The 21605-nt window shown below is 40.1% G+C and overlaps 1 protein-coding gene across 4 annotated transcripts in view; it reads left to right on the top strand.

Annotated features, from left to right (window-relative positions):
• The window catches only part of PCSK5 (proprotein convertase subtilisin/kexin type 5), a 419085-nt gene that overhangs the window by 73231 nt on the left and 324249 nt on the right, over positions 1 to 21605 (top strand). For all 4 annotated transcript variants that reach the window (XM_053656428.1, XM_053656427.1, XM_053656429.1 and 1 more), the window contains one exon: positions 11230 to 11343. In XM_053656428.1, the coding sequence (XP_053512403.1) occupies positions 11230 to 11343 (114 nt within the window). The remainder of the gene's footprint in view (positions 1 to 11229; positions 11344 to 21605) is intronic.

The following is a 21605-nucleotide window of genomic DNA, read 5'->3' as shown; positions in this document are numbered from 1 at the left end:
AGACAGTATGTGCAGTGGAGCTGAATTAGCCACTAGGAAAGAGTTCCTCCCTATATGAATCTAAGTTTCATGATCATTGCTTGTGAGCTATGCAACTAAGTGCTGTCTTATATCAAGAAGCAAGATGCTGACATACTTTTGATATTTAGTGGATCACCCCATGTCCTCTGCTTGGAGAAATAATGAAAATGACTGCCCTATCCTCTGCCAGCATATGCCTCTTTTTCATATTAATCTCAGCCAAATCAAACCATTTCTCCACTCTGTACAAAATAATGCCTGTCCTTGTAGTCACTTGCAATACAACTTGAGGGCATCCAGTTTTTGCAACTACAAGTCTGGAAATATCTTGGATGATTTATACACAGAATTGTAAGATTGGTCCCAGAGAACTAGAATCCATTAAGTGATTAACCCTATGTTTTAAGGGGAAAATGGTTGTTCTTGCAGATATCTCAACTTCAACAATTTTAAGAGCAGAATGAGATCCAACTTATATTTATTTGAAATGTTGAATGGATTTTATTAATTTCATTGCCTTGGCTTTCAAATCGCTTAGAGGATGATTATTCGAAAGACAAATGCATATAGAATGAAGTCATGCCTTTGTGTTTTTTCAAGCAGTGATAATCTTGATCCTACAGTGAAGCTGGAGGGAATTAGTACTGTCCCAGTTTAATCCCTGCATTAAGATCGCATTTAATCAAAAGTGTGAATTTAACCCCAGGTGGCATTCAGGCAGTGGAATTAGTTCTAGGTCCTTTAGAATTCCATTTCCTTTCAATACTTTTAAGCAATCAAAACTGTTTTCAAATTTCCTCTCATTGCTTAAATTAATTGTCTTGAAGTTTAAAATAGAAGAACCTACAATCCAAGTTAGAAAGTGCGAGATTCTTTGGATGTAACTTTGTCACTCAACAAGTATCTGATGAGTTTACCTAACTGGTTCTTCCTTTCAGTGCCCCTGTTCCACATGCGGAGTGCATCTGTGTGCGCACATGTGCAAACACTGCCCCCCACACTTTCTTTGAATTCTGTTTTACCCACTGGAAAGCACTTTGGCATGTCTAGGAACAGGGGGCTATAATTTTTGCAGAGGTCAAATTAATCTTGTCTCAAAGCACAATATCACATTTGAGATAAATATGAAGTAAGTGTCTTGTCTTCAGGGGCTTTTAAGAAAGTTTACAGAGTGACACATCAGTGGGAAAAATGAATCTAAAATCTTTGAGATTATCTTTCCTGGAAAGATAAAGGTGAAGTAAAAAAAAATGTCATTGAAAGTCAGGGAAAAAGCTATTGCTTATGGGTATTATTACTAGTAGCCAGGATGGGCAAGTCTTAAATTTAAATGTTTAAAAATAACTTTTCTTTAAAAAATATCTCCTAAACATTTTTCTTGTTTAATACCTCCTGCCACTTAGATTTGAGTTGGTTTTCAGTCATTTCCTTGCTCTTTCTATTCCTCCCTCTACATCTGCTTTTAAAACTCATACTTCTTCTGCTGTGTGCTCTGATTATGGACTGGTCATGGACCGTGACCCTGGAATACTCCTTTTTAGGTTGGGCACATGCAGCCCTGAGCACCATGGGATTCCGTGCTATGTTTACCCAGGCAGGGGCCCATGCAGTTTACGGGATGGATGCTGGCATCTGCAATAGTATTCCAGGTTCTTGACCTGTGTCAACAGCTGCTTCATCCTTCTGTGTTTATCCACTTTAATTGTAGACTTCATCTTTTGAGGCTTCTGAGGTTTAGACTGGTAAGGCAGGGCAAATGGTCCCACCTCAAAAGATAAAAATCTACACAACAGTAGGTTTCAAGTGGTGGGGTCAAACTGAGAAGTTTGTGATATATTAAAAATATACATACAGTATACATATAATGAACACATCCTGCATCAATACATTTGTTGCTAGTAATGGAATCATCCATTTGCTACCATCTTTATTTTGTTGAAATACAAAATATTTTATTATACATGGTAGGATTAAACAGTCATCCTTTCTTTTCATACTCTCCTATTTAGAAGTTCCTGTTATTTTTTTCAATAACTAGAAAACTTAGACATGCCTATTAAAATATATTAATACTTTATAAGAAATATTGTCCATTCATCTGTACCTATTTATTGCAGACCTACTGCCAAGCTTTGCCCTTGGTACTGGGAACACTGAAATCTAGTTTCTTTCTTTCACAGAAGCAGGAATAAACATGCAGTTTCACACAAGGTATTAAGTCCTTCAGGAGTCTCAATTTGTATAGTGCATTATATTTTGAGCCTCACAACAATAATTTAATTTTACAGATGAGAATATAGAATGCCAAGACTTAATGTGATTTGCCTAAAGTGGCCAGGCTAGTGATTGGTGGTATTCTACCAAGGACTCAAGGAGCATGCTTGCCCATTTCATTACTCTGCTCTGCCTGTCAATGGCATACTCTAGCCCAGCTCAACCCCTCTGCACATATAAAGTGCATACTCTAGATATGTTTACACATAACTCCAGAAAGAACTACAGTTGACCCTTTGAAATATTTTTATTGAATTTGTTGGAGTGACATTGGTTAATAAAATTATATAGGTTTCCGGTGTACAATTCTATGACATTATCTGCATATTGTATTGTTCACCACCCCAAGTCAAGTCTCCTTTCATTGCCATTTCTCACCCTTTCCCTCTTCTTACAGTTGACATTTGAATCAACTCCCCCCAGCCCTGCACAGCCAAAAATCTGCATATAACTTTTGATTTCCCATAAACGACTCCTACTAGCTTACTGTTGGCCAGAAGGCTTACTGATAACATAAATGGTCAATTAGCACATATCTTGTATGTTACAAATATTATATACTATGTTTTTAGAATAAAGTATGCTAGAGAAAAGTTATTAACAAAATCATAAGGAAGAGAAAACACTTGTGGGGTATTTTACTGTATTTATTGATATTGTAAGTTTACGAGAGCTACATCATCTGTTTACAAGATGAATTGTTTGTCTGTCAGTGCCTACATCAATATGGTTTTAAATAATACAGAACATTGTAGCCATTACATGTATCACACTAGACATCAAAAAGGAGGACTCGTGCTGTTTAAACCTGTGTTGTTCAAGTTCAACCAAACCTTGCTTTTTTGGTATAAACCAACATTAAAATTGCTTTGCAAGAGAAGTATAGCAACAGACATGATGTCCATTGTTCATGGAGTTGCAGAGGTGGTGACCCAGATGTCTGAGGCCTCAGGGTTAAGTGAGAGTGTCTTCTGACTCCTGGGTGTACAGTGCTCTACACCTGCTGCTGTACCCGAGAGTGTTTTATGCCCCTACTCTTTTCTTATGCTTGAATGCTTCATATTTGGGACCTTTTTGTCCTGGAAATCATCTTATAACTTCTCTGCTGTTTGGATGACATTAAAACTATTTTTACTATGCAATTGAGAGGACACAATCTTCATCAAAGCCCCTTATTATACTGGTTTATAGTGGCTGGCGTCATAAGAGTGTCATCCCTAGATCTGGCAAGTGTCCCTATACTTCAAAGGGTCCTGTTCAGCCTCCTCTCAGCTGAATTTTTCCCTATCATGTGGCATTGGAAACATGCCCACCCTGAACCTCTGTCCCCGTCTAGATATTCCTGGTAGCCAGGAGCCCAGAATTGGTTGACCAGAGCTGTCTGGCACTCTGCTCCCCTGATTTGTGTGTCTCTTCTCATCCATCCACTGAAGGGAGAAATACCTTCCTCATACGCCCACCTCTGGTCTTTGAGGGCGTGCCACAGGCATCTGGTGGTCCACGGATGAGCTATAGACAAAAATAAAGAGGTGGTCATTCTCAGGCTACCCTTGTTGCCTATAAACTCTTTCTTTTAAGATGTTTAGGTGGCTGGTTCCTTATGTTTCAGGATTCTATTAAAAATATCACATCTTTCGAAGAGGACTTTCTTGATCGCCTACTCCTCCACAATCACTCTTGACCTCCTTACATGACTGACTTTCACACCATTTAACACTCTGAAAGTCTATTATATAAACTTTCATATATTCACATGCTTAATGTCTAGCTCCCATGATAATGCAAACCACCCAAAGGTGGGACATTGGTTGTTAGGTAGCTTCCGGAGCAGCCTGCCACATAGTAGGTATTCAAAATAATTTTTTTTGTAGTGAACAGACAAATGAAAGAAAAGGCCTTAAGGGTGGGGAATACTGCTTTAATTGGGTAGAACCACTTATTTTTCCCATTCATGTGTCATACTATTAGAAGTGGGGGAAAAACAGGCAACAAATTAGGAAATTAAAGTTTTAGAAGCATGCAGAGCATTGTGGAATAGATTAAGGGGAGAAATATGACTTTAATTCTCTGAAAGTAAGTAATACAGTTAGAACAATCGTGCTAGGAGTTTTTTCACTGAACAAAATGGAGCAAGATTAAATTGATGACATATTTCTAAAATTTTGGTTCTCCTGGAGAAAGCCAACTAATTATCAAATTTTATGGCAGTTAAAGCTCTCCACTTTGGCATGTCTTGTCTTCTCTTTTTACTGTTCTGAATATACACATGATATTTATTTTAAAACTTTCTTCTCAATGCCCTTTGAAAGATTATCATTTCTCATTTTCCCGACTAGACGCCTTTCTGATCTGAGTCTCCAATGTTTGCAGTCATTAAATAGGATTCAGAGTGTCTATCAGGCAAATCCAGGAAAAATTTCCATCAAATAAAAAGTAGTGCTCACTTTGTTACAGGTAGCTGACTAAAACAGGCAGCATTCAAACAATTACAGGGTTTTTTTTTTTCCTTTAGAAAGAGTGACTCATCAAATAGAGTGACTCAAGTCTCACTGCCCATATTTACTAACTCACTAATTACTGGTTTCTGGACGGAGCAGGGTTTCTCAAGACTGTGCTCATCTAAACACATACTTTTAGTAGATTCTCTGATTCCTGCACTGATTGATTTTGATTTCTTGACCAGAATTTTGGAAACTTTTAGGCTCTTTTGGCTTAGGATGTAGGACTAGGGGAAGCTTGTTGGCACTAAATTGTCTTCATCATTCTTTTTCTCTCCTGTAGCAAAAAGTACATGGCCGTTGTTCACTTAACTCGTACTTATTTCTTTAAAATATTTTATTTTAGGGAGAGGTGAAGGGAGGGGGAAAGGGAGAGAAACATCAACTGGTTGCTTTCCAACTTCGGCAAGTCCCCCCGCTTACGGGGTAAGAGCTCAGAGCCTGCAAACCAGATGGGTGCCCTGACCGGGAATCAAACTGGTGAACTTTCAGTTCGCCACGCCAGCCAGGGCTGTTTTTCATTTTTATTTTTTCAATCAGAGCCACTCTATTTTCTCAGAAAAGAAAATAGAGGGAGAAATCTCTTCATGCTCTTTCCCCCCATTTTATCAAAGCTAATAAAAATATGCAAAATGGAATCTCATATTTTATTTCCTGGCAACAGCTTCATTCAAATCACAAAAGGAGTAATATAATTTACTACCCTCCTCTCCAAATATTAATCTTGCTTCTTCACAAAATGATTTAAGATCATTTATCAACTGGAGCACCTACCTCACTTCTCTTTTGCGTTTCACACAAACTTTCTATTCCTGGTCAACTCGGAGAAGAGACTACACAGATAAAATTTCAGAGCTAGAGGAAAGAGACGAGCCAGCATGTTTAGCCTGTTATCTCTCATTTTACAGATAAGAGAGGACTGCAAAGAGTTTACAAGGTCACACAGGTGTCTGGTAGCAACCGCAAGGCTATAAACCAAGTTCCCTGAATTCCAACCACTTTTTGTTTATCCATCTTTTCTCAATCATTGGGATGTTAGAACATAATGTAAAACCATCTATGACACATTTTGATATCATATTTTTCTCATTATTGCTTTTTAAAAATGTGTTGTAATATAGGCCTTCTGTCACATTCGAAATCATTGGATTACATGATGGGGTGTAACCCATGGAATATATTAAGTTAAAAGAAATTTTAAATTGTATAGGTGACATTCCCATGATTCAAAAGTAACAACATATTAAAGGGTATGCAGTGAAAGGTTTCCCTCCTAGTCTATATTCCAGTCACCTAATTATTCCCCTAGAGATCACCAATGTTTTTAGGGTTTATTGTGTATTATCACTTAGAGAGAGACAAAAATTATTGTATCCCATATAGACTGTTTGTGCCTTCTTTTTTTTTTTAACTGACTACATCATGGAGACTCTCCTCTGCCAGTGCATAAAGTCCATCCCATTCTCTTTCATGTTTGCAATGTAATCCTCATATTCAGGTTGCTTACAACTTTTAGTTCTTGCTCGCAGTGCTTCAGTAAATAACATCGCATATTGACATGTGTAAATAAATACATGGGATACATTTCTTTTGGTAGAATTGCTTCTTTTAGACTTCTGTAGATAGAATCCAGTTATTCTTTATAATGTTATAGAGATTTACATTCCAATCTCCTTTACTGTAGAATGACGATTTTCTAACCCATTCTCTAGTAACTATGTTATCACTATTTAGATGATTCATATTTGAAAGGTGAAAAGTACTAACAGTATAATATTGGTTTGATTTTTGTCTTTACATGCATGAGGTCAGGCATATTTTTCTATGTTTAAGAAACTTTGTTTACCTTTTCAGCCTGTGTTCCAACTGAATTTTTTTCTTATTGATTTTAGGAACTCTTTATATATTAGGAAAATAACCTTTTGTCCAAGGTAAAAACTATAAACATTTCCCTGGTTTGTGTTTTACTTTGCTTTTGAAGTTTTTTTGCCATGCCAAGTTTATTTTTTATGTAGTTGATTATGTATGTATTAGTTCTTCTTAATCATTTTTGGGGAGGGAGTTATATTATACCTAGACAAATATTTTTCACTCAGATTATTTTTTAAATCTCCCATATTTCTCATGGTACGTTCATGGTTTTATTTGTTTGCTTTTACATGTAAATATGATTCATTTGGAATCGATTTTGTTGTAAGATGTGAGAATGGTTTTGGTTTTATTCTTCAGTTGGTTCTTGTTCAACCATCATTTACGAAGTACTTCATTTTCCCTACTGACTTGGTTAGGATGGCACCCTTATTGTATATTATGTTCTTACATATTTTGGGGTCAGTTTTTTGCCATTCTATTCCATGTCATTGGTATATCCATAGATATTTACTACCAGAATATATTCTGATCATTAGCCGTGGTATAATTTAATATCTAAAAGTCTGATTCCTCCTCACCGTGGGATACATTTTTAAAGTGATACCATAATGTTTTTTAAATTTCAGCTTTGCTGAGGTGTAATCAAACATTTTATTGTGGTCATTTGATATATACACACTGTGTGAAAAAATCCCCCCCAGCTACTTAATTAGCATATTCATCACCTCACATACTTATTTTGTGTGTGTGTGTGAGAACATATTTGTTTTACTGTCAGCAAATTTCAATTATATAAGACAGTATTATCAACAGTAGTCACCGTGTTATACATCAGATCCACAGAACTTGCTCATAGCTGAAAGTTTGTGCCTCACCAGCTGTCCCTTGTCCCCTACCCCTCGTTTTCCATTCTCTGTTTCCATGAGTTTGACTCTTTTTTAGTTTCCACATGTGATACTATGCAGTATTTCTTTCTCATGATATTTACATAATAACTTGTATATTCATATGATTACATTTTCCCTATCGCTGACAAATTGTCTTCCCCATGTACATGGTATCAGAAAGCTGGTAAGTTACAAAATAATGATGTATAAGTTTAGCCAAGATTGTGGGGGTAGCCTTCCCATAATTAGCCATTCATGTGTTTTTCTTGACAAGTGAAATCTGATGAAAGGGAACGTCTTCAGCAAAGATTTTGAAGAGGTGAATGTCTGCTGTTCACTTGGACCGTGTAGGGGGCGGAGAGCTCTGTGAGTGAAGGCAGCAATGGCCTTAAAATGAAGTTGCACACATCTGTGGAAATTAATGAAGGATAGACTGAAGATTTCAAAGCGCTGTGGCTTTCATACTCTAGGTTACCTATGGTTTTGTAATGTGTGGGAAATCGCCTTTTTAGAAGTTGGGTCAGTGAGGGAAAGCACACAGCTTTTTTATTCTTCTGCACTGACCATAGTTTTAGAAAAGTGAATTTCTAAGTGCCTTTTCTTTGCATTGGGCTTCTTTGCAAGCAATGAAATCTGTAGATTGCATTACTTCTGAGCTTTTTCTTAAGGCGCTCAAGGACAGACATATGGGTAGTAGTTTAAAAATATAAATATGGTCTTTCCAGTCATAGAAACCTTCCGCTCCAAGAGGTGCTTTTCCCGCTTCCAAAAATTGTAGGGCTATATATACATACTCATAAAGCACTGAGGCAAAATACATGGTATCCAACTCTAAAAATACCCCCACTGTACTTTTCTTGAGTACTGCAGGCCTGTGATCAGACAGAGTGACTTACAGTCAAAGCTTGATGCCAAGTTGCTGTACCACCTTCTAGCCACCAAGCTCTGTAAATAAGCATTTCTGTTTGGTAAAATTATAGAAGAGATGCTGTTTGGTAAGATATTCTGTTCTATTTTAGTATGTATAATTCATCTAGGAAATGGCTGCCTCTTGGTTTTCTCACATACTTAGACCGTTTGTCTGTCTGTCTGCGTGGTGTGTCTGGGGTGTGGTGTATTGTGCAGTGTCATTGTAGAAACCTACCCACCCCCACTTCAGTATCGACTTGCCCCGATCTCTACCAGTCTCTTTACTGAGTCCACACTGAGGGAGATTTGACACTTTCTGGTTTATAGACACACGTGTTGGCTCTTCTGGAGTTGACGGAGGTTCTGTTAGGAAAGGTCACTGCCAATCTAGGATTAGTTTGAAGAGTTCTGTCTGAACGATATGCAGCTGCCTGTACTGAGCATTCAAATATGAAACGGTTTGGTCTTGTTGGGATACTGTCATGTAAGGACGGGAGATGTAATTCGCGTAGTCCAAATTTTCATAAGTGGGCTAATTAATAGTCAGGGGGCCTGTACCAGATGTCAGCCATGATGATAATTCCATTCCTATGAAGCAGGGGGTTGTGGAACACTTGCTGAATGTTTCTTGGTGAATGTGAAGTCCTTCAAAGGCCAGGACTATTCTTACTCATCTTTATATTCCCAGCACAGTGGCTGGTGCAGAATTGCTATTTATTGCTTTTCTTGAATGAATAAATGAGTGAATGAAACTCACACCATACAAAGATTGAAATCAAGAAAGTAAAATGTGTCCTGGAAATAGAGAAGTGTGAGCAGTCCCAGGCTTGCTGTTCCACTCTGACTGAGAAGGAAATGGACTTCCTTCCCATATTCTTAGAAACACAGTCATGTAAAATTACTCTCTTCATTAAAAGGGAGTTTATACTCATTATACCACATTAGTTTCTGTGGAATTCCTAGAAAGTAGTTTCTTCAATTAAAGAAAAAAACATTTGTTAGTTTTCGGGACAACTGTTGTCCAGTCATTTGAGGAAAAACACATGATACCTTTCACCGTGTGTGTGTGTGTGTGTGTGTGTGTGTGTGTGTGTGGAGGTGGGTGCAGAATAATTTAGGGCCAGAGAGTCACTGGGTCTAAATTAATTAAGACAGCATCAAAACAACTTCTGTTTTCCAGAATATTCTTTTTCATGTATTGGCTTTTTTTCTGTACTAATTTTGCTTAAATCACTTATCAAAACAGGCACATATATGATGCTTAGCTGTGATCCTAATCATAAATAGATCTCTATTTATTTAGGAGGCCATGTGATTCAGTTTGCTTTGTCAGTGATGTTAGGAATGCACTGTTTAAACTCATTTTGCTTGCCAATATTCCTGTTGAATACATTTCTCAATACAAGAATCGTAGAACTGTATTAGTTTGGCTTTTGGCCTTTACTATCTTATTTACAGTTATGCATTTTGAGTTTGTTAATCAGTATCTTAGTATCCCTTCTCTTCCAGTAATTTTCAATCAATTTTGTAAGAGAGGGTTTGAAATCTTCACTGAATGGGTAGTATGGATTCACAGTAGTACACTACAGAGCACCCCTCTTCATCCTCCCAATTTGTCATTCCTTTGTGAAGAGGTGGGGATAAATAGTCTACATTGGTGGAACATTGTAGACTATTGTGACTAAATTAGCTACGACTAGAAGAAATCAAAAGAAACCTTGGGAACAAATTATAGAATGCCACCAGGGCTGATCCTGCATTTGGGATGCTCAGTTTAGAATGGAACCTGTTTATTTTTATGTTGACATAATGATTACCTATTTTTTAAAAACACCCTCATTCATATCTTTACCATTTAGGTTATAATACTGTGTTAAACTCAAAGTTCAAGGTTCTTTGTTCAAGTAAAAGTTGCAGCTGGATATTAACATGTTCTCAGATATGGCATGTTAGAATTGAATTTGAGGGCCTGCAAGGAGCCTACAGCTCAGGAAATTGAGTGACTTTTCCAACTTTTTGCCAGAGACAGGTCTAGGGCTTTAGTTTTCTGATTTCCCAAATTGGTACTTTTCCCACAGCGCTATGTTGTAGAAAGCCATTTTTTGAAAATTTGTGATCCTAGAGCATTTGATCCCAGGATGACTTTTAAATTTGATGTTTAATCTCAGAGCATTTAAAATGTTTGATGTGTCAAATTTTTGATGGTTCCCAGTGTGAGGCAGGGACCATAAACTCTGGCCTCTGAGCCTGATCTAGCCCACCACCTGTTTTTGCGTATAAAGTTTTATTGGGAACACAGTCACTCCCATCTATTTATACATTGCCTAGGGTGCTCCAATGTCAGAATAAGTAGTTGCAATGGAGATCGTATGACCTGCAAAGCCTAAAATATTTATTTTGGGGGCTTTATAGAAAAAAGTTTGCTGACTTTTAGGGTAAAGTAAGAATGAAAAAATTACCTTAAAAAGTCACACTATCAATTTGCAATAAATTGTGAATGATGCATGCTTTCTGAAAGGACTAGAAAGCCAGCATATTATTTGAGGGAAATGAACGATCTGTCAAAAAAGACCAAAAAAAGCCTACCCGCACACAGTAAAATAGAACTAGATTTTTAGAGAGCCACAGAGATTCTAGTTGTCAGAACGAAGCCTGTGACTTAAACAGCACTGACTCAGATGGAAAATGCCTCCGACCATCCCTTCTGCTGCGCTAGCCCCAGCGGAGCTTGAACACTCACCAGATGTCCTTGTCCTTGTCCTCGGCAGGTGGAGTGGATCCAACAGCAAGTGGTGAAAAAACGGACCAAGAGGGATTATGACTTCAGCCGCACCCAGTCTACTTACTTCAATGACCCCAAGTGGCCGAGCATGTGGTATATGGTAAGCTTGCCTGGCCTGTACCTGGGCCGTCAGATTTCATATTGTGCAGGGAACATCTGCTGAAAGACGGAGAGATAGTCCCCGGGGACTTTTCCGTTTCAGGGCATCACTGTTTGAGATTGGTTGATGGCCTCTGATGTTTTCTGGATCTTTTTTGAACTTAGCTCTTTGGCTGTAAGGAGAATGTGAAGTGAGTTCTGATTCGCAGAATTTCTGTTTGAGCACCTACTCTGTGTAGTAGCTTTCTAAGTTGGGATTGAGGATAGAAAAATGTATCACGATGCAGACACCCTTAGACCTATCAATAATTGTGTTTACTTATTTAAAAAAAGATTTTATTTTTTTATTTTTAGAGAGGGGAAGGGAAGGAGAAAGAGAGGGAGAGATACGTTGATGTGTGGCTGCTTCTCACGTGCCCCCTACTGAGGATCAGGCCTGCAACCAAGGCTTGTGCCCTGACTGGGAATCGAACCAAAAACCCTTTGGTTTGCAGGCTAGTACTCAATCTACTGAGTCACACCAGCCAGGGCCATGTTTACTTCTGATACACATTTATTCCACCTTGAAACCATTCTGATCAGTGGATACTGGCTCTTGGGAATCATTGAAATGACTGCTGATAAATAACAGATTCCTGACTTAGGTCATCTAATGTGTGCCTTCTTACTTTATGTAATAGTTTTTAAAACTAGACTACAAAAAATGCTTTGCAGGCATTTGACCTATAGCTGGTTCAGTGGCTCAAGCAAAACTTTCAATGAGGGAAACTTACTTAACATATTGAGGAGAGTGAGCTAACAGTTCACTTGACCTTGCCTCCTTTGAAGATACATTTCTCTAGTCTCAGAATTTTATGTTCATGATCCCTGAGGAATTGATTAGAATATGTTACTAATTCTTAATCATGAAATCCGTATGTCACCAATTTGCCCTATAATCTGCAAAAAGACCATTGGTGTTCTGGCTTTGAAAGATTGTTATTGTTAATTTTTGGCTGTGTACTTTCCCCTAATCAACTTTATTCTTTGCCATCTTTGTCCCTGCGTCCCTGTAAATCCGTAGCATTTTGCGTAGCTGCCTGCTGCTTTCCTGCCTCCTTGCCTTTAGTGCTCCTCCTGCCCTTCCTCACCTCCTCAGGTCAGCAGTCCCCCATCCTGCAGAGCCCCCACCCAGCACCCCGGCTTCCCGCTCCGGCTGCCCTGTGTCCTCATCCATTTGTCTTCTCCTCCCTCTGTTCTCCTGGGTCCTCTGTCCCTACGGCTCATGGCATCCTTCACTTGGCCCTTTGTTTCCTAGTGATTTGTACTTTTAAAAATCTCCTTTGTTATAGTGGGGAAGTCACTTATATCCCCCACATCCACCCAAACACTTAACCCAGGACCTTGCGGTGCTGGGAATATGTGTTTATTTGGAGATGGGTGCATGTGGCTGGCATTTCCCCCGATTTCCCATTCCTTCGTCTTACCCAGAAGTGGAAGGTTGTGGAAACATTTTGGACCCTAAACAGAATTTTACACAGAAAACTTTTTCATGCACAAGAAAAGAAAATAGGAGCCATAAAGCTAACTTCAAAGGGAGGTGGGACTCTAATCAGCATTTAAGTAGTGATCACCTGAGGGGACAGTAAGACACTTGACAGCCTGTTAGTTCTGAAACCAGGAAAGATTGAACCACAGGGGAAGGTGTTAGAGGGAGTATTGGCAGGAGCTAAGGAGCTTTGTCTGACAAAATGATAAGAATGTAATAGGCTTAAAAAACAGGGTGGAAGCAAAATCCATCTCTTCCCTGGTTTGTAAGGCCAGGGGGAGGGAGACCCTCCTTGCCTTACTTTGCTTTTTGCAAGGAAGAGCCAAATTGCTGTCTACAGTGGTCCCATTGGGTGGTAGAAGCAAAGGGCAGCTTTCCCAATGCTCTGCTCACTCTAGCACGGCAGGCTGGGCTCTCGCAGGCCAGGGTGCACAGTGAAATCTCTTTACTCTCAGGAACCACTGCTATGTCTTGGGAGCCTCTCTTTCTGTAGGAGGATAGCTTGAAGGAAGGAAGGGCTTGTGTTGGGCCACTTAAAATGTGGGATATTTCCCAACACATTTTGATAGTAATTCATATAGATAACACTTATTGAGCACTTACTGTATGCTAGTCAATGTGCCAAATACTTGGAGTATCTGTCTAACGTACTGCAAACAAAAGTGTGTTCATATTGGCCCTGTTCTAAGAGTGAGGAAGTGGAGGCCTAAGATCACCCGGCCTGCCAATGGCAGAGCAGAGCTGCTGAGTCCGTAGGGGTAACGTGACACCCTTCTGCTGTTTACCAGGCTGTCATCGCTCCAACTTTCCAGGAACTTCTAATCTTCCACAGAGAAGTGGCTGAAATACAAGGCAGGATGGTGGCTGCCATGTAGGATGAGCAAAGTGTGCTGGGGGCAATTGGAGTGCTTGAAAGAGTCCTGTTCAATGATTGCTTTTCCCTAATAAAAGGGGTGGGAGGTCGGTTACACACTTCATGTGCACGTGTCAGGACTAGTAGGACAGGATGGGAGCCGGAACCTTGAACCTGCAGACGTGCATTCAGATCCCCGCCGCTTCGCTGACTGTGCCCGTGACTGAATCGCTTCAGCTCTCGTCAACTAGAAGAGTATTTAGCTCTTAGGTATATGTGCGATGCTCCTTAACAAATCACAGAACTTAGTTTTTAAAACAATTATCTCATGGGCTCCGTGGGGCGGCTACTCAGACAGAGCCCAGGGCTGATGGGCCCTCTGTTCTGTGACATTTGTGGTTTCAGCTGGAAGACGCAGAAGCTTGAATGGAGCTGGCGGGTCACTTCTGAGGCGGCCTGGCTGGGTCCTCTCCACGTGGTTGTCGTCACAGGGCTGCTTAAGCGTTCCCGTGACAGGGCTTTGACTTCCCCCAGAGCCAGTGATTTCAGAAGTCGTGTTGCAAGTGATGATGCCTTGTGTCATCTAATTAAAAGTCGGTGACAGTTACTTCTGGAATATTCTGTTGGTCACGTGTACTACCTGTGATTTGGTGGATAAGAAGGACTGCACAGGGTGCATATCCTAGGAAACAAGGGTTGTTAGGCAGCTGGTTACCACAGTTAAACAAAATACTACATGAGAAGCCTTTAGCACAGTGCCTGACATTAGAAAACACTCAAGAAATCATCACGGGTTTTATTGTTATTCTCTGACTTCTAAATTACAATGCATGCTATTTCCTTTTTACGTGTTCTTTAAACTGCTCCTAGTCCAAGCAGGGTGGGCTGCAGGCCCCGCGGGCATTCTTCAGAGCACCCTGGTGACACAGCAGAGGCCAGGGGCCGGTTTCCTCCTCCTTCCTACTCGTGAGCCCTGGGCCCTTCTGCAGAGTGTTTGAGGGCTGCTTGACGAGTCTCCATAGGGTCACGCCTTCAGCTCATTAGCCTGGTCCTGGTGCTGTCATTCTATATTCATCACAGGAGAACGGAGATTAAAGAATGACATGAAGTGTGCCTGAGTGTCTCTTTTAATTAATTTAAAAGCTTTGCCCCTGTCTCTCCTCCCCTTGGAGACTGGTATGTGAAACCAGTATGTCTAGCCTCAGGCTTGGGCAATATATTTAGGGAAATGTGCTCTCTTACAGGAGTTGGTTCGAGAGATGATGGCCAGGTAATTACTCCTCTGTCCTGAACCGCTCGCTCAGGCTTCGAGGGAGGGCCCAGGAACAGAGCTCCCTTCCTGTAGCATCAGCCATCTTCCGCATCTACTCATGGGTGGCATGGTAGACAGCACTGAAGATTTAGGAAACATGACTTGGGCTTCCCAAGGAGATCTGTAAAGTGGGAGGGGACTGTGTAAGTGCCTATGGAAATTTGCTAGGCAAACAACCCCTCTGAAAGGTTTTTGACATCGGGTGCCTACAGTGAGCACCTGCTCCTTGGGCTTTGGGCTGCTATGTTTGCTTGCATGTTGCTTCTCCCATAAAACATTCCGAGTAGCGTTTACAACGTAGCCAAGCGTGGGCGGCACTGTTGGAGATTCTTTGTTTTGCTCTGGAGGGAGGGGTCAGCAGCGGGGTCTCTTCAGGATTCCCTGGGTGATTCTGACGTGCAGCCAGGAATCCCGTGTCATCGAGTACCTGAGTCTGGCAGGTAGTAAATATGAGATAGATGCTAATCAAATAAAGAGAGGAGTAAACTGGGATAGAAGCAAATCTTTTATAATCTCCACAGTGGAGAAGAATAACGCTCACATGTATGTGTCAAGCGTTTCACCAAACTTTTACAGGTATTAGTATCTTATTGCCAATGTTTGGTGAGCTAGGAACTATTATTACCTTCATTTTACAGATGAGGAAATGAAAGCGTAGACAAGTTAAGTAATTTGGTCCAAGTCACAGCACGTAGCGGGGGCAGATCCTACTATTCGACCCCAATCACTCTGATTCCAGAGGCTAGACGTCCAACCTGTCCATTCTTGCTTCTCAAACTAGCCGGCCTCAGAACCATGTGGGAGGATTTTTGCCCACTCTTCTCACATTCCCCCAGCAGAGATCTGGGAATTTGCGTTTTTAACAAGTTTATAGTTGCTGCTGGTGCTAAGATTCGGGTCCCATTTGAGATCTCTTGGTGTTCCTGTACATTAAACATGCGGTTTCTGTGGACACAGCTGGCCTCCATCTTCCCATAATCAGCTGGGGCTAGAAGGGCTTTTAAATTTATGGGACATTTTAAAGCATACTTGGTCAATTTATCTTGTTTTTCTTGATCTTATACCTTTTACTTACCGACAAAATATTCTCTCCGGGAAGCTGGCAGCTTTAATACGAGACGATGTTATCACTTTTCTTACACAGATCGAAAATACCCTTGGTTTATATATTCTTTCAGGATGCTCCACAGGCAAAGGATATCTGATGGGAAAGATTGTGCAGATTTGGCCAGGTCTTTGAGAACTCTGCAACGGAAATGATTTCTATGGGCCTTTCTGACCCCACTAAAGAAAATTCAGTTGGACTCTAGAGATGGCAAGTCTCAGTACGATGCTCCCTCAAGGGTTTGGGAATACCCATCAAGCAAATGTAGGGAGTGGACTGTTTTTGAAATTATTATAAAATATTTAAAACTACATAAAATTTAAAGAATACCACCAATGCCCGTCAACCGCCAATCAAGGGAAGAGACCATTATCTTATCTGTATAGTTGAAGTCGCCTGGGAGCCCTATCCTAAAGTGTCCCCTCGTCCCCTGCAGAGTGAGCACAGATGCTGTTCTTAAAATACAGCATGGGAGTTCCTCCTTGTTGGCAGGATGCTTCTCTTTGAGGGAGGAGTTATTCAATTCGGAAAAGATTAACACTTTTTGAAACCATCATACGGCACATTCATAGATGGAATTTGACATTTGGGCTGTTGAGGGAAGTCCCAGGAAGACAACCTGGAAATGCAACGTGGATGAAAAAATTTAATAGAAAAGTGCTTTCATTCCTTTGGGCATATAAATATTTTATTGCTTGAAGAAACTGAGTTAGCATTGTATGGTATTTCTTGTCTAACTGTTAATACCTAATAATGATTTTGGCGAAGTTTATAGCAAATAATTTTTTTCCTGCCTTCCAAAAAGCAAGCTCAATTCAAGAGAGAAAAGTAAGCTGGACTTGGGAAATCTCGCTGTTTGATTTTTCAGACTCTAGTAATTAGTATGATTGATATTCTTAACTCATCATCTTAGCACAGTAGAATTTTTTTGTGATGAATATTGGGTGGCCTATTTAATATGCATTATTTAAAGCCAGGCTGTAACAAATGGGCTCCCTTATTGATGCGCTTCCTCAGATTTCATAAAAGCTCTCTGGGTGGTTTTTCTGAGGGGAAAATAAAAAAAACATTTGTCGATCAGCAGAGTGAAAATTAGCTAAGTTCTGCTATGCATGTGGGGCATATCTGCCAAAAACTATGAACTAGCTAGTATAGTAATTGCAAAAAATGATTTCAAGCCACATGGTTCTTTTTCGGCCAACTGGATGGCGTTCAGTACTCCAAGAGTTTGAGGTATTGCTGTTTCTCTGGTTGGCACACATTTTCCTAATGATTTATGCTGCCATTTGACTCTAATAAAATCTGGTGGAGTTTGTGGCATTATTGCCCTGGCAGCTTGGAAATCATCCTTCTAAAACACCCCATTTAGCTGTTTTAATTGAAAATGCAACATGGTGCGAATCTGCAACCATGTGGCACATCTTGCTGCAAGCAGGAGGCCTTCTGAGAAAAGACAGACTCCAGCCAGGCAGCAAATGATTTACTGGTAGGAACTACTGGGGGGTTGAGATGTGGTTTTGGCGTGCTAGTATTTGCTTTGAACTAGCTCTGTCTCTTATAGAAAGTTATTTTAGAACTCAACCTTAGCTCATCCGAAAAAATGAGGATTCTGGATTAGATGCTTTGTTAAATTCATTCCTGCTTGAACTGCCGCTCATTCCACATGGCAAGTGGAACTGGATATATTGAGTTTAGGGAGAGCACATGCTACCAAAGGACACCCACCCGCCCACCTCTTGAGTTCCTGCTCAGTCCCACCCCGTGAGCTCCCCAGTGCAGTACACCATGCTCTCACTTCATTACTACTTCAGACTCACTGTGTCGCCTGCGTTGGGGCTCCCCAAGACCACCCCCCAGATTTGGTGATTCACTAGGAGTCAACGTGATTCAGCAATTGGGCCTGTGCATGGCTATGTTTTATTTCATTGAAAGGATATAATCAGCAAAAAGGAAAGCATGGGGCAAAGTGCAGAGGAAACCAGGCTTCATCTTCCAAGAGACTTCTCTCAGTGGGGCCACCCAGAGAGCACTTAATTCTTGCACTAATGAATCATGACAACATGTGTGAAATGTTATCTCAGGGAAGCTCCTCAGGGACTCTGCTCAGGGTTTTTATTGGGGGATGGTCATAACAGGTATTCAGTGCCTACCGTGTACCCAAATTCCATCCCCCCAGGAGGGTTTCAGTATAAGCCATCTCATTTGCATAAACAGTTTAAGCACAGTGAGACATTCTTATGAGGGAATGGTGAGAAGCTCTTCCTGTGTTCAGGTTCCCAGATGCCAGCCAAGGGTGTTTAGGGGGCCAAACATATGAGTGGCCATGTTGGAGTAATAACTGCTCCTTCAATAAAACATTGTGTTCACTGAATGTGAATACATTAACACAAAGAAAAGTACTCGTAAGGGGTCATTCTGAGAAAAAGCAAACTCGAATCCTAGATATGGTCCGTATTTATTTTGCAACCTGGGGAACCCCAACCGACTCCAAGTTCCCATGAGACACATACTGATTCGCACCGGCATACACATTTAGCAGAGATTTAAATGCGTGCATTCACATTTAGCAGAGATTTCTTTTTTCCCCAGTATTCACAATGTACCTGACACCAAAGATAAAACAATACCTTCCTTAATGATGAGTAAGTGGAGCCTTTAATTGGCAGAAGTTTGGTTAATTTTAGTCCATTTGCCTAATCAATTGATGGTAATTCACTGACGGTGCCATAGCAGACCCTGATCGGAACTTGCTTATTATCTCATAATGACCATAATGATTTCATTGTCCATATCATGGTTGTGATGGAAGTCAGTGTATTAGGGATGTTAACCTATAATTAACTAGTCAAAGTGCTTGTAGAAGACATCAGTAATTAATGATCCACTTGGAATAATTACTTCAAATAATACTCATTCTAGCCCAGTGCAAATTATTACCACCTTCATGAATTTCTTGAGCACAATATAACTTATTACATACTGGCAATTTATCTTCTCCACTTCACTTTCAAAGAGAACAACTATGTAGGCAGTCTGGCCCTTTGGGCCTGACTCCAACATGATGAAGTGTCTGTTATTTTTGTCAAGAGTTTTAGTCACAATTTTTCTTTAATTAGTAACTCATTTTCTGTTGGAGAGCAGATAGCATTGATCCTTGAGCTCACTTAATCTGTGGTTGTTTTCTTCACATGTTGATTCAAGTTCTTTTATCAGTTTCTCTGAAATCCTCACTTTTCATTTACTTTTCATCCAGTATTGGGGTTAGTTCTAGGGGTCAAGGAACATTGTTGATGTATTTTAACCCAAAGTAGTATTTTTTGCAAATAGTAAATGTTTGTTGATGTAAAGTAAGGAGTCGGTCATGTAGACTTCATCATTCTCCAAATTCACAGAACTGAATTTGACTATTCCTAAAAGATGATGGTGTCTCCAAATACCCTGTGTTGAGAATTCAAGGTCCAAATTTATCTGAGACCGAGGCCTCTGGAATGCTGTTTTTCCCTAATTCTAATTGACAGTGAACTTGGCCAGGAAATTAATGGAGTAAAAGAAATGATTTTTAGCAATCCAGTGATGAGAAGAATCCCAAAGACAAAAGTGCCTGGAAGGAGAAAGCAGTGACCATCTTCAGATAGATGGTCATCTGCACACCCATGTGACTTTTCCAACTTCTCAAATGTAAAGCAGGCAAGCGAACAAAAAACCACGGAAGACTGGCTCGGGCCAGGGGCGGGGACTCTGGGCCAGTGACGGGTAATCCAGTAGGTGAGTGGTACATGCTGAAAAAGGGCTGCTGCACCCCAGATGATGCCGCATTAGAATGAGACATGTAGAAGAAAACTGTGAATTCCAGAAATGGGATGTGATTACTAAATTGCATGGGTCAGAATCCAAATTGGGTTCATAATGCAGAGGTGCTATTTTTGATGGTAGATGATGTGAACTTAGCAAAACCTGCATTCACTGTTTACTTTTTTCCTTGATTAAAGGAACCTGATAAGAAACCCAGTATCTTATACTAAGGGGACAAAAAGTGAGTATGATAGTGATTATTCAAGTAGTTGGTACAGGATTTATTAGAATAACCTTCAAGACTACTTGGCAGAAATGTGTCTTTTTTGTTTTTCTTTTTTTAGTTTCCTGGAGAGGTGAATTTTGACTCTTGTAGAAATCTTACTGGGATAGAAGTTCAGATTCAGACATTCTGAATTGGCATGTCTGGCCCTGGCTGGTGTAGTTCAGTGGATGGAGTGGGGGCCTGTGAACCAAAGGATGGAGGTTTGATTCCCAGTCAGGGCACATGCCTGGGTTGCAGGCCAGTTCCCAGCAGAGGTGCATGAGAGGCAACCATACATTGATATTTCTCCCCCTCTCTCCTACCCTTCCCCTCTAAAGATAAGTAAATAAAATCTTTAAATTTTTTTATTAAATAAATAAATTGGCACGTCTGAAGCAAAGAAAATTATGCCCAGATCACATAGGGTTGTGTTCTCCCAATCTCTTTTGCATGGTTTCATGAAACTTAATTAAAATTAGTGTCTTAAAAACTTGATGTTTGGGTTTGGTACCTTGTGATAGAGAAGCCATCCTTATCTTTCAGTGAAAGGAAATTCGGTGGAACTCTTAGCAGTAAGAAGTTGAACATAGCAGGTCTACACACAATATTTTAGATCATTCCCGTTGGGCTGAAATGTTCTATACGCCTGTTCTCATCCCTGGTTCATGCCTGTGCCCTGTATCCCAGGCCCTCGGCTTCACACCCAAGCACACCACACAAGCACACAGCAACAAATGCTGTGCATGTTTCTGTAATTCGTGCTTTGAATCAGCTGGTCTTTCAGAAGATACTGAGGAAAAAGCTCTCAGACTACTAAATTGGAATGGGCCGAGAAAATAACTTGATTCCATTCCTCATCTCATGCTTGATACCCACTTTGTATGTTTTCTGTAACCAGAAATATACCCTACTTAGACAGTCCTTTCTCTCCATAATGAACAATCCTATTAAAAAGCACTTCTTTGGGCTTTATCAGGAACGTATGTCCCTGTCACTCCACACGGCAGGTTAAGGATCACCTCTGAGCCCTGTTTCACCAGCTTTCACTGCAAACAGTACAGAAACACTTCAGAAACTTAAAAGTAGGGAGAACCACATAATGACCACCCGTGTTTCTATCACGAACTTCAGTAATTATCTATTCAAAGCCAATATTATTTTCATTTATTGCCCCCCTCCACTCTGGTTATATTAGAGTCACACACCTAATTTTATTCCTGAATATTGTATTAGTTATCTATATAAGGACCATTTTTAACAATAAAACCATAATATCACATAATTAATGATAATTTCTTTATATTGTCATATAATATAAAGTCACTTTTCAAATATTCCCTATTATCCTATAATTTTTTCTTTGTGACTTGAGTCAAGATCCAAACAAAGCTCATACATTGTGATTAAT

Source organism: Artibeus jamaicensis, unplaced genomic scaffold, assembly GCF_021234435.1.
Source record: "Artibeus jamaicensis isolate MK-2021 breed Jamaican fruit bat unplaced genomic scaffold, CSHL_Jam_final scaffold_1964, whole genome shotgun sequence".
NCBI lineage: Eukaryota > Metazoa > Chordata > Mammalia > Chiroptera > Phyllostomidae > Artibeus > Artibeus jamaicensis.
The sequence above is the reverse complement of the archived record's forward strand: the minus strand, read 5'-3'. Positions and strand labels throughout refer to the sequence as shown.